A 16,187-nucleotide genomic window follows, 5' to 3' on the forward strand; every position below is an offset into this window, starting at 1 on the left:
TGCTCATAATTAAACGTATATGGTTGACACTTTCGCACATTACTACAGTGAGAAATGCAAAGCATGGAATTCTAAGAGTTTTTTTTGGGGCGTCTTCAGTTGTCGTTGTGTTGTTCATCGTGCTGCCCGTGATCCTGTGCTGTGCTCGAGTACGGCGATCCAGGCTTGCTGCAATCGCGTACCTGTACCCTCTTTCGATTCCCTTCTTGTCTCTATACCTCCCCCTCCCTTGTGCCCCGGCGTAGGGTAGTAAACGGGATTCTTGTTCTGATGAACCTGTCTGCCTTTCTCCTTTCTTTTGCCCATCTCAAAGCCAATCAGCAAGGGGATCGCATAACTTTCAGTGAATGTTAACCTCTGCCATGAACTAAGCTCGCATGCGTCGACAAGCCAGACTGGTTCGCACACGAGAACTTAGACATATTGCAGGTCAGGAATATATAATGCGGAAAATTGATGTTTAGAACCCCTTAATCATGCGTGTATCTGGTTTTTACACCTGCACAGGACCGGAACGACGTTGCTCCACGCTTCACGAGCGTGCCGTTGCCGATCAGGCTTCAGGATACTGTGCCGCTGGGAACCATCGTGACCACGGTGGTGGCGACGGATGGGGATGGATCGGTGAGTGTGCTTCCATCGCCCTCTGCCTGCTTTTGATGGGTGTCTCTGCGTGCCGTATGGATCTACTTAACCCGCTGCAAGCTCCACAATTGCTCCATTTGAGCGCCGTTTCCCTGGACGAAGGTGTGTGTGGTTCACCCAAGTTCCCAACAAACCGGTGCCATGCAGGAACGCTTCTAAGCCTCCAGTTATAATGTAAAAAAAAAACGGTTTCATTTGGCATACCACGAAAGTGTGCGCGACCGGTGCCGAAAATTGCGTGCCGAAGCTTTTCCGTATTGTTGTCGCCTGAATCGGCTGCATCAACAGTTATTTGTCTTTCCGGCGTGTAATCTTCCGGGGAGATTTGAACAGGTTTCGGAAGTAAACTTCGTTTTACTATTCATTACTTTAAGTACATGGTGGCGACTAGAATGTTTGGCGATCTATTCAGTTCTGCCTAAAGCTCGTGTAAAGAATTTTCGCATTAGATGTGGAAAGCCGAGTGTCGGTTAAAGCGTGAAATGTTTTTCCTGAATGGACTTAGCGGCATTCTCGATCGTGCATTTTATAGCTTCGTTGCATGACGAAGCCTAGTCAAAGCCACACCCATTATAAACAAAGCCGACGCCCGACAAATTTACACAAGGGTAAAAGTGACATACATTAGCTCATCATGCATCACTATATGCTTCAGTACTCGTACATGTATATAGATGTAGTGGCACGGTCACAGTTTTCCTAAGCCAATTTTATGGCCGGTTTCCGCCCGTCTGGCGAACGATTAGCTGACCCCGCACTCATTGTCGCATTTTTAATGGCTGCGTTGGGGGGATATAATTTTGCTTCACTTGCATTCCGCACCACACGACTATCTTGCAGGTCATATCGGGAGGGACTGAATAATCTGCAGGCCATATAGTGTGGCAGTGCAGTTTACAGCTTCGCACGCGCTTTGAAACAGCCCTATGTGCACACATTGTGCTATCATTCATTTGGATCTTGATATACAGAAGCTTTCGAAAAACAGTTGTAGTTTTTCGTAAATATAAAACTAAGCCACAACTTGCTGTCGATGGCCCCTGCTATCGGCATAGTGCCGTAATATTTCTTAAAAAAAAGAAGTCTTTGGTTGTGACCTCAACGTCATCATAATTTGCATACGTCCTTTTTCCTCCGTCGAAAAGACAGAGTGCTGCGTAGCAGGATTTGAAGCATACAGTGAGGGAGAACTTATTCAAGTATTACTAAAATCATTGCGTGCTTGATATTCCAGTATGCATAGTTCATGCAGAACTCAGACCGACCGCCATAACCGCTTAATAGGGTGACGTGGGCTTACATTGGAGATCAATATAAATGCAAGCAATGTTATTGTTGATTTGCAACTTATGCGGGGGGTGGTCATCATAGTGTATCTCTTTTATAACTTTTTTTACAAAGAAAGCCTGTTTCCCGACAACAGCAAGTCTTCCGCTGCATTTAGGGAGAGCTGTGTTGCAGTAACCAGTGTGGCGCTCCAATCCGCTCCAATTGTGTACTTACAGAGCGATTCAACTGAGCATAGTATAACTGCCTATATAACAAACAATCCATCTGACCCTTCGAACGATGCTTAGATTTATGCGGCATAATTTGACTGACAGTTCTTGCGTGTTTATTGTACTGTACTTAGTGCGTACAACCAAACTAAACTATAGGAGAGGCTGCTTTGCTAGTTATGGTGATATTATTGAAAATATTCATAAGCAGACTGAGTATGATGAGTGGCCCGTCTCACATACCCGCACTGGGCGTGTATGTTTGCGTCAACACTATAAACGTACTCGTGCACTTTTCTCTTTTTTTTTTAGCAAACCTGCACCAACGGTATCTCTTTTCTTGCATACTTATAAATATACCAGGCCTGCGGACATAACGTCAAAATTCGTTTATATAACTGTTAACCGTAAGGGTAGCGCCATTGTTTAGATTGTGTGGTGAAAAATGTATACGAAATCTTCATAAATATTAGATATAGGGTACTTGAAAAAACTGAAACCTCGATTGCACACCCTTTACCTTTCTTGTAAACCTGATAGAAATTCCTTACGCATAAAATATGAGCCCAGCATTTTGTTTATGACCAAATTTTTAGAACAATTGCATAATGATACGGCCCCTTCTCTAACAGGCACCTGGAAACGTAGTGCGTTATGAAATCAGCGGCCAAGGTCGGGCACCATTCTACTTCCTCATAGACAGTACCAGTGGCGTAATAACAGTCAAGGACGATCTCAGGAAGGAGCCCGACTCGGAGTACAGGGTAAGCCCCACTGCACCAAAAGCACCTGCATTTTAAAATAAATTGCCTCTAGTCGGCGAGGGTTTCATTCCACAGGCTTTATTTTCTTTAAAAAATAACACTGACTATTTCAGATCGAAGTTCAAGCTAACGACCTCGGAGATCCCTCGCTAGCAGCTACCGCGGTCGTCACAGTCTACGTGGAGCACATTGCCACAGTGCCGCCCGACTCTGGCCTTGGTTTCGCCGACGGATTTTACACGTGAGTGCACAGCCCTTCGAGCCTATACGACAGTGGTGTAGTGTTTGCAGGATTTGTGCAGCTTGATTTACCACAAAGGCTGACAGGTGAATGAAAATAATGCATTGTTCCGTGCATCTTGCGCTGGGAAATGTCGGTGGTGCAACTATCACAGATTTTGGGAAACATCTGCCAAGTACTCAGCTTATCGCGTCGTCATTCGCTCGTCTCGAAGCTCTGAGGAAAAGTTATGGACAGGTATGATATAGCGATGCAAAGGCTTTCGGCAGTGGCTGCGCGACTGCTGCGCGATCGGTAATTTCGGGCTAAATGCAGCGTGCTGCCACTAAGGTCAATACGTCTGCACCTAAGACAGTTTGCTGGAAGAAAAGTGTGATTCCCGTCGCTTACTAATAATTATTCACCTAAAAGAGTCAACGTGCATTATCTGGACATGTGAAAAACATCGACATAATTACGTGTATCCTTAAAAAAATTGAAATGTCGCCTTTCCTTCATGATGAACTATTGTATGTGGTATCATCTTTGACCTCTTATCATTGCGCTTAATATACTGCACAGAAGCTGTGAGCTTCACTTTTGATGTTTCCGTCTGTTTGGCGCTTTTTGGTCAAAACTTGCCCTTGCGCCAAGAAAACACATTAACCAGTGAAACATGTTTCCACCTTGTCCGTCAGACTCTTCGCTCTAAAATATAAACGAAGGGAACACATCACAATTTGAAAAAAAAAATATTACCGACGATTACGACACTCCCTATTGCGAAATTTGAGCACAGCTCTATACGTGTTTACATTTCGCGACATATTGGCTGGCGCGGAAAATCTGTCTCACGCGGCACATTGCAAACGGAGCGAAGTGACCGACCTGCGCTCATGCAGCGCTTTGTTTCCATATATGGTATCGGTGGACGCACTCGCCGCACGTCTTACCAATGGCGTCATCGGTGAACAGACGACGGCGCGCTACTCTGGCGCCATTTCGTAGCGGTCGTCGCCGCAGAGCCCGTCTTGCGCGGCACTATGTTTTTCTTCTCACGCTTTCGCCATACCCTCCTCCTCCGCTTCCCTCCTCGCGCTTTCTTCACTATCGCCGTCTTTCATCCCCCGCGGCACTCCGCGTTCGCTCTTTCATCCTTCGCTGTGCTCATTCGCTCGGTTGCTCCGATGACGCCGACGATCAAAGCAGGAGCGGGCGCCTAAGAGCTTCGCTCTAAAATGTGTGCGGCACGCTGAGGACTTGTACTATCTTGATGAAAGTGAGTTCACGACGCTCACTTCACAATGCGTGGTTGTCTTGACAAACATTTTGTGTAGAGACAGATGCCTATTTCAAGTTATTACAACTGATTAATGTAAACCAAAGCTGTAAGGCCCATTGGCGTCCAGCAGTGACTAGGCAAAAGCATTACGTCATGAGACGCTGTGCATGACGCACCGGTGCGTGATAGAACAACTGAAAATGAACTAATCAGCCGATATGGTTTTCTTCTCTCAGGGTCGAAGTACCAGAGAACGCTTTGGCGAACACCTTGGTCAAATCTTTGCCGATAATCAACAAGCCGCGAGGAAATTTTCCTGTTCAATGCCAGATCGTCACAGGAAACGAGAAAGGTAAGATCTCAGTGGCACACAAATCTCTCAGTCCGTTTGTTACTTAATAATTTGTACGCTGCAAATAACAGCAGTAAAGCCACAAAAATTCGCGTTATTAAGGAAAGCGTGAGATATTTTTCCGCTGTACCTTTAATTACAGCCCTCTATTATAGGCGTTCATTTAAATGTGCTTGCGAGACGTGACACAATCTATTATTGTTCAGTTCCTTGATGAGGCCCTTGCGCGCCCCTGCGCTTTCTAAACGGCACTAAGATACCGAGTATGTAGTCCCTTTTTACACGTGCGTGTCAGTGACCATGCTAACATTTTACTTTGTATTTCCAGGACATTTCTACATACTTGACAACGAACAACGTGACTGTGAAGTGCGTGTTCAAAACCAAAATCTTGATTACGAAGAGCAAAATAAATACCTCTTGACTGTCCATCTAAATACCATCGGGGGAGTATTTGGTGAGTGGGAACTGTCCTATGTTTTGCTTAGTTATAGAATGAAAATAAATGGGGCTCCAGCCTTCTCTGTGAAGGTAGTTGGCCAGCGAAGCTGTAGTATAACTTATCCGATGGACCAATGTGACGTAGCCTTGAACGATTGAGCAATGCATTACTTGAAATGATTTAAATGGACTGTACCAAAACTTTGTTTCATTGAAACGGTATTGATAACTGCTTTGTGATCGCTGTGGTAAACACTGAGGTGCGTGGCTTATGTTGGGCAGGAACCACTGCGTCCGGCCTGGCCTGATCACGACGCCGTTATGCATATTGACGTTGCTGTTCCCGTCCCCTGTCATCGTGTTCACGCTGCTCTTTGGGAGTCCTAACCATGCGTGGCCTTCCCATAGCGCTATCACAACACAAATGAAATAAGCTGCTAGACAGGTTCTTCATTTATATAAGGAAGTGTAGTGACATCACTCCTTCCTTCGTGCGCTACAGTTGCCGCTGCCCGGCAACTGCAGTTTATGCAACCGTAATCTTTACCAGAAAACGCATGCGGCGAACGCTACCGGCTTATTGTTCGAACGCGTCTTATCGTCTATCATGTGCTTTGGACACTAACTTTGTGCTTTTCTTTCCTGAAACGAATACTGGGCTGTGTCTTAAATGCGTAATTACAATGGAGATAGGCATCTTTTGCTTCAATTCGTGGAATGGTTTTCTGCCGATTGTTCTGTTGACGGAGACGAAGAAATCTCGGTATCCGAATAAGATCCAGCTTCGCTCTAGAAGGAAGAACGTGTTTATATTCGAGTTATCTCCACACAGCCGGTAAACATTAATCACTTGGAATGTAACATCATCTGCATTGTCCCTAGTGGTGCGTATATGCCGATGGTGAAAGCTGAGCCCATGCGTGAGTTTGTCAATGCATTCTACCGAACAAATATACGACTTAACTGAAGAACTAAGGCTAATAGCGTATTCGTGTCTTTAAGCTAAAACGAGGGACGTTTCTGTGTGCGCATTTGAGGAGCACTGCAGTTACCCTGTGTTGCTTCTTTGCGCTTGTTGCCTGACTGCGCGGCGCGTGCCGTAGGTTCATCGCGGCTGACTACTCAAGTGGCGGTGCACCTCATCGACCAGAACGACAACCGGCCCCGCTTCGTGGTGCCGCCTATGTACAGCCAGCTGACGCAGAACCGCTACCTGGCGGCGCTCTCGTCCGACGCCCCCGCCGGCACGCGCTTCATCCAAGTCATGGTCAGTGACGTCACCACGCCCCAGTAACTTTAGAGGGGCTGGACAGTGGGCTCCAACGCAGTTGAAGGAAGGGATAATCGTACGTTCCCTGGAGTTGGGACCACAGATCGAGAAATAGTCATGGGGGTGACTCTGATCTGTGGTGCAGCCAGAGCGCATGTTGCCATTGCGAGGTTTATGTTTCCTCCTCACTATACATATCCATCGGAGCACAATCAGCAAGCTATGTCTTCTATTACAGTCAGTTTGGCTGTACTCGGAATAGTTGGTCGCAGCGCTGCGTTCGGTTTACAATTAGTTTTATTTATGTACCGTAGGTTCCAATCCTGTCGTCTAGAGTTCATTACAACGCACCTTCTTCTTTTCTTTTTTTTTTTTTTTGCAGTACGAACAACTATTTTGTATTCATAGCACTTTTCGCAATTCATCTCGCTGTAGAATGGGGAAGTTGATGCGGCTGAGTTGACTGGAGTATAAAACTGTGCTTCAAATATTCTGGTAAATAATGTAGATGTTCGCGCCCACTTTTCTCGGCGGCTGCTACCATGAAGGGATGTGAGTGTATGATACTGGTGCACCATCGAAGGAAGGAGGAAATATATGTTTAGAATTAAATTTGTGCTTATAGAACTCCACGAAGAGGGTCGGCATCATTGTTGAGGAAATAACGTTGTTAAAGCATATGTTTAATCACTTTATGGAACGTGATCTTTAGCTATTGTTCTTCGTATTTACACTGAACGTTTGAGTTTAACAGTGACGTAAATTTTACCTTAACAGAAAAATTGGGCTAGTTGGTATTGACTTGGTATGTTCCGTAGCGCGATAGGTGTGACAAAAGACGAAGGTTGCACACGACGTGTTCCATAACGTCTACCGTGCTGCGGTACATAATGTAATTTTTGCATCCATATCGAAGGCAACAGTCCCTGGATTTGTTGAGTTCAAACGTTCGTATTTTCCTCAGCGCTTGGTCGCGTGGGCGATGCTACATGCTATGCCGCGTCAACCATCCAACAAGATGCAACTCGCGTTATGGCTTCTTGAGACCAGACACCACAAGTACCACTGTCACACGAGTACCGCGGGTGATTGCATGCTCGCGGCCTCATTCTCCCGAATGAATGTTCACGCGTGAATTGCTTGCTTACGTTGCATAGCCGTATGTCGCGGCGTAAGGACACGCGCCTGGAGAAGTGATGCTATAGGGTTTCTTTACCTTTGCTCGTATCCCAGGCTGAAGACCTTGACTCTGGTTCAAATGGCAAGATCGCGTACGACCTGTCTCCAGACAGTGACCCCGATGGAAAATTCAGCATTGACCCCCAAACAGGCTACCTGAGCAACGTGAAAACATTCGATGATCTACAAAACGTGGAGCTACCCCTCAAGCTCAAGGTCACTGCCAGGGACAGCCCCGACCTGACGGCCAGAGCACTCACAGAATCCACCTACGTCTATGTGAGAGCCTCAGAATTGTAATTTCATCTAGGCTTCACTTGGGCTAAAGTGATCAGTTATTCTAGAACATTCATTACTATTCTTACTGAAATAGCATCAAAGAGAACGAGAAAAAAAGTGCGCTTATGAGTCCACTTTCCTGTGCACTGACGCTTGCTTTTCTGAGGGCCCTGAACTTAGAGACAGCCTTGCACCAGTTGTGACCCTTTGCATCTATAGCCCTTTATTCCCTTCCTGTAAACTGAAATAAAAGAAAAGGTACATCGGTATTTAACTTTGTGATCACAACTATTATTTGAGAAGTCACTGAGTAACGATTAAACGTAAATTATTTTAATAAGAAGCACGCGTAATTGCAATAAATTGGCATGTTATAAACCGTCTCAGTAATTTAACTAATTAATGAAACCATGAGAAATAGTAGCTTGTCTGATTCGTGCTCCGTGATATTAGGTGAACCTCATCCGCTACGAGAACCGTCTTGTCTTAGCGATTGGCGATGTCTTACCGGACAAGGTGCTGCAACTGAAGGACCACATAATGAGGTGAGACTACGCCTTGCGACCAGCCAAAAACTGGCTCATCTGTGCTCTGGTACAAATTCTCCTATGTTTCTATGTTTTTTTTTTGCAATCCAGCATAATCCAGCAGCAGACTCGTCTCATTGCAAGCGTCGAGAAGGTGGTTGCTCTTAAGGTGCTTCGGAACAACACAATAGTAACAGATTTCTCTGGGTAAGTGAGCGTATTCGTGCATTCGCTCTAGATTCCTTGTACAATGACGTAACACGTGGCTGTTGACGCAGGAGCGATATCTGGATGTACCTGGTCGAACCGGAAAGCTTAAGAATTTTGACTACAAACGATCCTCGAGTTCAAATGTAAGTACAGATTCCCGCAGACCGAGCGTACGTTATGATGGCCCAAGACAAGCCAGCACACAGTTTGAGCATATTCGAAAAAAAAAAAATGTAGCTAGGTTCAGCATGAAACTCTTTTCTTGCAAGAAAACCTGCTTTTGTTGCGGAGTTGGGCAACGCTAAAGGTGACGATTTAATTCGTGCGATGTTCGTCAATTTTGTTCAGGTATGTGATGCGTTAGATGGCCTAAATAAAATTATGCTCGTTATAATCTGACTTTTACGAACATCGCAGTGATTATTGAATAAAGCAGTGATTTATTGAATAAAGCATTGTTTCTTAGCACGTGGTCGCGAGTTCAATTGCCGGCCGTGGCGACTGCATTTCGATGGGAGCAGAATACAAAAACCCTCGTACACCGACTTATGGATGTACGCTAAAGCACTCCAGGTGGTCAAAATTAATTTGGAGCTGTCTTTCGCGGCTTCTTTCATGACCCCAGTGTTACATTGAAACGTTCAACTCAATCAACCAACTTTTTCTTTTAAAGAATACAATTTAACTGGTATCGTGCCATTGGTCGCCTTTTGAACACATTTATGCCCCAGCCAGCCAGTGCACAAGGACACACAAGGGCGGAAAAAACCTCAGTGCCCTTCCACTCTGTGAAGAAGGATGACGAGCGAAGCTGTGTAATGTGGGCCCCATAATGGCGAACTGCACCTCCGCCGCGGTTGGGCGGGTATTGCATTATCTTCGGGATCGGCCCACGCATGGGGAGTGCTTAACGGCTGCTTCACATCCGCCGCGGGTCGGCCCGGCATTGCACCATCTTCTGGATCGGCCCCCGTATGGGGAGTTTTTTTCTTAGCACGCGAACGACACGAAAATTTCCTTGGACGGTAGAGGTATACAGCTTCGCTGTAAAACGAAAGGACGGTCCTTGTGCGCCGACTTGCTGCGATGCGTTACCAGGTCGTCCAAGTATTCGCTTTATCCCATTTATCCGTCTCGTATGAATTTGATTAGGGAGGGCCCGAGCTAAAGCTTCCTCGTAGAGCCGCATGGAATCGCAGCCTTCAGTCACAACGGCACAGTAGTATCAGCGCTAGAAAAGAGAGCCGCGCCACCGACAGTGGGCTCAGCATCCTGCTGTCTCCGCTCGCGCAGGTTGGTGAGCAGCGGCAGCGCGCAGTCTTCGTTTCTGGACCACCTGTCGCGCAGCCTGGGCATCACGGCGCAGCAGCTGCGGACGCCGTACGCGCCGCCCACGGCGCCGCCCAACCTGGTGCGGCCCGTCAAGATCGCCGGCGGAGACTCGAGCGACCTGGGCGCGGCGCTCATCGTGCTGGCCTGCATCATCGCCGTGCTGGGCTTTGTCGGCATCGTCTACCACTGCTGCATGTGGTCGAGGTGGGCCACCTCACGGTTGGTCGGATGCACAAAACGACGCACAGCTAGTGGCGCTCAGCGTATATACTGCAACGCACGATCGGCTCAGCGAGCGAGGCAGGCCGCGGCAGTGATTCAATCGTGAAAACCAGCCATTCAAGGTTCCTTCTCGAGGAAGGCCCCGTATACCGCCGGCGCCTTTTTCGTTTAGTTTGTGAGAGTGTCAAGCATTGCATAGTAAACTGCACTATGAAACGGAAAGACAGCCCTGATCGCTGTGCCTCATATGACTTTGAATGAGAAGCATTCAGAGAGGGTTATTAGACAAGAAAGCCACGACAATCAATCAATCAATCAATCAATCAATCAATCAATCAATCAATCAATCAATCAATCAATCAATCAATCAATCAATCAATCAATCAATCAATCAATCAATCAATTATTTATCATGATAATAGTAATTATGATCATAATAATAATACTACTACTACTAATAAAGCTTTCTCGTGGTCTGGCTGTGCAATAAACAGGCGCACTGCGTGATTCAATGAGATCCGTTCAGGCCCACACTTCAATTCCTGGTTGCATAGTGAACTTCTGGGAATTGAGCGTTCCATTTCTTCGGTGACAAGATATGGTCAAGCGGAGGGTCGCTCGTGTATTTAGACACTACGTTGCTGTGGCGTTTACAGCTCGCTAACCTTCACCTCTGATTGTGCTTGTCGGCTGTGATCAGACGTTACGATGCGCTTCTTTTGTAATGTTTAAAGTCGTAGCAAAAAAGAGTGACAAAAACAATGAAGCAACGTGCTGTACCGATTAGCTTCCCGCGCATCGTCCAGCGCTGCCGATGTCCACTCCGAAAACGTAGCCTGTATTCTAAGGACGCATAGACAGACGCTTGCCTCGCAGCTAGGCTAAACTTTCCGGTTAAAGTTAAGCTTTCCCTCTGTTTCTCTCATCTTATAACTAAAATTTAGGTTTTTATTGAGGTAACTTACATAATTAGTTGCCATGGGATGAAAAAAAAGATGTTTGAAATTGCACTATACAACCGGTGAACACTACTGCAGCTGAATAACGAGTCTCTCGACTTCAGGTACGTGGCCAACAAGGAAAGGATCAAGCGGATGTGCGTGGCTCCCAGATACGAACCAGTCTACGCCGATTCAAGTTTGAAGGAATATGAAACACAGGCGAGTTGCCGAACGGTTTTCAGTGCTCTAATTTAGCGATACAGCTTTACTTTCGTCTCCTGTGTAGTTACAGTCCTGAAATAATTGGGTGTACAGGGTGTTCCAGCTATCATTCACACCCGCCGTGGTTGCTCAGTGGCTATGGTGTTGGGCTGCTGAGCACGAGGTAGCGGGATCAAATACGGGCCACGGCGGCCGCATTTCGATGGGGGCGAAATGCGAAAACACCCATGTACTTAGATTAAGGTGCACGTTAAAGAACCCCAGGTGGTAGAAATTTCCGGAGTCCTCCACTACGGCGTGCCTCATTATCAGAAAGTGGTTTTGGCACGTAAAACTCCATATTTTAATTTTTAATTTAACTGTCATGTACCAAGATTTAAAGATAGGCCAATGCGACGTAGCTGGACAGAACCAGGGTAATGTTGTTTGCCGTCGCTTGTAGATACTCAGATTATTTCTTGCATTCTACCTAATTATATGATCTATAGTCTTAATTAATTAATTAATTGCATCATTGATCAATCAACTTCACAAAAGTTATAATTAGATGAAATGTGTGAATGAGAAAATTGTAGAGCAACGTGAAAAACTCCCGATACAGCTTTACTGTTGCTCAATACGTGCAACATAAAAGCGTTTTTCCGAGCGTGAAAGAATCCCGCGAATACACTCAAAGTGGCTCGAGCGGCCAGTCGCGCGGGAATCTTGCTTGTATTTGCGGGCTTCTTTCACGGTCGGAAAACCGCTTTTATGTAGCACGTATTGAGCAAGAGAAAGCTGTATGGGGAGTTTTTCATGCTGCTCTACAATTTTCTCATTCACACATTTAATCTAATTATAACATTTGTGAAGTTGATTGATTAGTGATGTAATTAATTAATTAATTAAGACTATAGATAATGTAATTAGGTAGAATGCAAGAAATAATCTGAGTATCCACAAGCGACGGCAAACAACATTACCTTGGTTCTGTCCAGCTATGTCGCATTGGCTTATTTTTAAATCTTGGTGCATGATAGTTAAATTAAAAATTGAATTATGAGGTTTTACGTGCCAAAACCACTTTCTGATTATGAGGCACGCCGTATACGTGGAGGACTCCGGAATTTTCGACCACCTGGGGTTCTTTAACGTGCACCTAAATCTAAGTGCATGGGTGTTTTCGCATTTCGCCCCCATCGAAATGCGGCCGCCGTGGCCGGTATTCTCACTGTATACATTCTCACTGTAGGCTTGAATTTGCGAGTGAAAACATATAGTAAGCACTGGAGTCATACTGTGCACGACGACGGATCATCTAGTGTCGCTGTCGCGCGAGCTTGATACATGTTCTCTGTGTTCGTGATTACATGTTGCTTGAGGCTTCTGAAAGCTAGTCACTACTAGGTCCGACTACCCCGCTATTTGAGAGGAACTGATTGTCACTCTCGTGCACACAATCTGCAATCCTCCTCCACAACCCACTTCCAGTGGCTTCGAGAGGTAACGGAGATAGCCTTCGTCAATGTTTCTGTTCCCATAAAGCATATGAAAGACATCGTTCATTGCCCTTCTCACCTTTTGCAAACACTCCTCTCCTGTGATCTCTTTTACTCAGTGCAAGGCAAGCGCTGTGTGTACAAGGGCACGCTCGATGCACATCTGTAATGGCAGTGATGCTCTACCAGTTACTTGTTTCTATCATGTACCTTCGTTTGTCATCTTTCGCATTGTTGAGGTTCCGAGCGGGCTTTATCATATTCTCCCAAAATGCATAAATGCCACAAATAAGACACGCACAAGAAGGTAGACACATAGAAGACGACACCTTTTTCGTGCGTTTCTTATTTGGGGCAATTATGTCTTTCAGCAGACACCAACTAGGCCAAGAAACAGTTCTCTTGAAGCACATTTTCCCGTACACGAAAACCGGTCGATGGCGAATTTCGCTTTCAGAAATGCAAGAAAAAGCACCTTGTGTCAAATAGGAGCAAGTAATAGCACGCTTAGAACGCAACGCCTTAAGCACAAAAAATATGGTGTTTCAGCTTTTGTGCAGGTGTATTGTGCGGAATACCAGGTTACCAGGAAAGTGCGCGAAAGAAACAACGCTAGTAGCAACATCTTGTGACGCAGAGTTTATCCAGAGGGTACAGAAAGCTAACACATTAGTGACATATCAGATTCTTCTTCATTAACTGCTGGTGTAAAGCACTGGCAGTGACTTAGTCGTTAACGTGCAGTCTTTTTATGATTTTCCTTCGACGAGACGACAACTCTCGCAATGCAAGAGTCATTAAAAGCCATCGTATTTTGGGAAAGTGTCACAAGATGTCCCTACTAACTCTGCTACGGCAGGGCACCGTGTGCTAGGACCATTCAAGTCTCTGGTAACCGGGTGACCTGTAAAGGGTAAGACATTTATGGGCAAGCGAAAAGTAGAGTATGTTAGTCTAAGGGCCCCTTCAATTGGCCTATCATCAATGTGGCCCACACATACACAGCCACCGTGGTGTATACACATGCAAGGCCTCTCTGTTAGATGGGTGGCAGCATTTCGATAGGAGCGAAATGCGAAAACACCCGTGTACTTAGATTTAGGTGCACGTTAAGGAGCCCCAGTTGGTCCAAATTTCCGGAGTGCCCCCCTACGGCGCGCGTCATAATCAGATCGTGGTTTTGGCACGTAAAACCCCATAATTTAATTTTTCTCTCTCTGTTAGATGAGCTCCAGTGAAAACCAGGGATTCACACGCCGACTGTCTCCGTGCGTGCAGGTGTTGCAGATGAGTGTTCCGGTGGACGAGGACGGCAGTTGCCACGAGTCTCCGCTCGGGCTGAAGGGTGGTGGCGCCGAGGTGGCCTACTTAGGCGGTGGCCGCACTTCCTACGAGCGGGAGTCACCCAGCTCTATTGGGAATGCGTCCACCGCCCGGGTGGGAAGCTGTGCGTCAGCAACTTTCGACGACGTACCAGCCGCCACTCGCAACCCCTTATACGTCGCCTACAAGTGAGCGCCAGCAAGTATTACATGCTATTCATCAACGGAGGGCTAGTTCGGATCGAAATTGAACAGCAGTAGTCTTTAGGGTCACGTGCGTAAATTTGCCTCTGAGGGAATTCGAAATACATGTAGTCTCACAGAATAAATTGAGTCGGTGCAATCTACAGCATGGCTTACCAGTTGCCCTTTGAAAGCACCACGTGAAATCAAAGATGTTTTGTTCAGATCAAGTGCTAGCCGAAGTGGTAGTGTCGGATAGACCACCTAGCTTCAAGATATTTTCGCACAACAGTGGTATGGAACGTAAATACGAGGCCCAATACGTATTATTGTATATTTTAACGGTCGTATTTCTGAACGTAAGAAAGCAAGCGCTAGAATAGTCACAGTCATGGTGCCATATAACATCAACCACGATCATTTTGCAACGAGGGTAAAATGTATTAAACGATGTAAGAATGGGTTCGAGGAAGTTAACTGTGACCGTCATGCCCCACAGTTCGGAAATAGCGCAAATCATGCCTTACTTTGTGCTTGGGGTTTTCGCTGCGGAAAAGTAACGTGGGCACCGGGTACGTTCTGCCGATGCAGCGATGCGATTTGGCTGTTCTAAAGTGGCGCTAACCACCTTAGTTGAATGAAATTTTTCCATTCGTGAAGGTACCTTTACTCTTGCTTGTTCTTGGAACGGTAACACTCCTGAACAAACTGCAGTGGCAAATAAGAACACTCGATCTTAGACCGGCCATAGAAAAATAAATGTAGGAATCAACCATATATACTTCTCGCACACAGAGTGTGTACTCATCAATCGAAGTCAGCAGCTACTACACCTTCGTAATCCACACCTTAAGGTCAAGCTGACCTCTTCCATCTTAAGCATTCATCTTCCTCAGGCAGAACGACCCGCTTTTTCCTTCCCTTCAGCCCTGACGTTGTCGGTCATAGGTGCCACCCGGTAACGTACTAAACTTGATCGCCAAAGCGTACGTGCGAATAGCTACATGCGCTTGTCCATTTGTTTGTGGCAGCAATATTTCCCGCCATGAAAACGGCACTTCTTTCGCTAAGCGTTCGCGTGGCCATCTTTTTCAATGCTTGCAGCTCGGATGAAGAGGAACCGAGTCCAGGCGCAGCGCCACCAGCAGCGAAGACGCTGAGTGGCCTAACCATGCTGAAGACGCATCCACCCGCGCCGACCGCCGGGGACAAGTCCAAATACATCGCGGGTGTTGAGACGACGACAGAGCTATGACCTACATGTATTTATTGTGTTGCCCACTTGTACATACTGTAAAATGCCCCCTGTGCCAAACATTAAAGCACACGCTGATGACACGTAGAGACAATACGCGACTAAATATGATGTCTTTGTGTCAACAGCGATCATTCCTGTTCGCCACATTTGTGCTTCTCCGCACAGATTTGGAGCGATCGGAAACACGCACCGTCTTCTTTTAGTGGCTGTTTAGATCATGACGCCTATGACGAATGTTAGTAGTTGAGGACGACATTAGGTCCGAGCGAGTCGTTTTCGGTCGAGTTTTACTCTTTTGTTTGTATATTTAGAAGTTGAAGTCACATCTCGCTTAGGCCATTACTTTCCCTTCCGTAGTAGGGGCAAAAATTCTTTTGTAAATAAGATTAACCATACTGTTCGGCCCAAGGGAGCAGTTTAAGTGTCCCAAAGAAAGTTACACGTCAGTGTAGTCTTTCTATCCACATCCGTTAGCCTATAACAGCTCAATAAAATCGGCTGATTACGTTCACTGGCATTGCAACATCTAGCTGTAATTTCTCTATATAAGTGGACTAGGAT

At 46.1% G+C, this 16,187-nt stretch overlaps 1 protein-coding gene across 3 annotated transcripts in view; it reads left to right on the forward strand.

The window, feature by feature from the left end:
• Cad99C (cadherin 99C) overlaps window positions 1–15,729 on the forward strand; it is a 224,519-nt gene extending 208,790 nt beyond the window's left edge. The window contains exons 24-37 of one of the 3 annotated variants that reach the window (XM_050195647.2): window positions 508–624; window positions 2,777–2,908; window positions 3,022–3,149; window positions 4,647–4,762; window positions 5,091–5,219; window positions 6,307–6,470; window positions 7,707–7,931; window positions 8,385–8,476; window positions 8,570–8,665; window positions 8,737–8,811; window positions 9,962–10,219; window positions 11,286–11,382; window positions 14,142–14,374; window positions 15,473–15,729. In XM_050195647.2, coding sequence (XP_050051604.1) covers window positions 508–624; window positions 2,777–2,908; window positions 3,022–3,149; window positions 4,647–4,762; window positions 5,091–5,219; window positions 6,307–6,470; window positions 7,707–7,931; window positions 8,385–8,476; window positions 8,570–8,665; window positions 8,737–8,811; window positions 9,962–10,219; window positions 11,286–11,382; window positions 14,142–14,374; window positions 15,473–15,623 — 2,013 coding nt within the window. In that variant the 3' untranslated portion in view covers window positions 15,624–15,729. Of the gene's footprint in view, window positions 1–507; window positions 625–2,776; window positions 2,909–3,021; window positions 3,150–4,646; window positions 4,763–5,090; window positions 5,220–6,306; window positions 6,471–7,706; window positions 7,932–8,384; window positions 8,477–8,569; window positions 8,666–8,736; window positions 8,812–9,961; window positions 10,220–11,285; window positions 11,383–14,141; window positions 14,385–15,472 lie in introns of all 3 variants that reach the window. The other 2 variants (XM_050195650.2, XM_055063323.1) reach the window with 2 other exon arrangements.
• The last annotated feature ends 458 nt before the right edge of the window (window positions 15,730–16,187 follow it).

This window comes from Dermacentor andersoni, chromosome 1 (assembly GCF_023375885.2).
Source record: "Dermacentor andersoni chromosome 1, qqDerAnde1_hic_scaffold, whole genome shotgun sequence".
NCBI classification, from domain to species: domain Eukaryota; kingdom Metazoa; phylum Arthropoda; class Arachnida; order Ixodida; family Ixodidae; genus Dermacentor; species Dermacentor andersoni.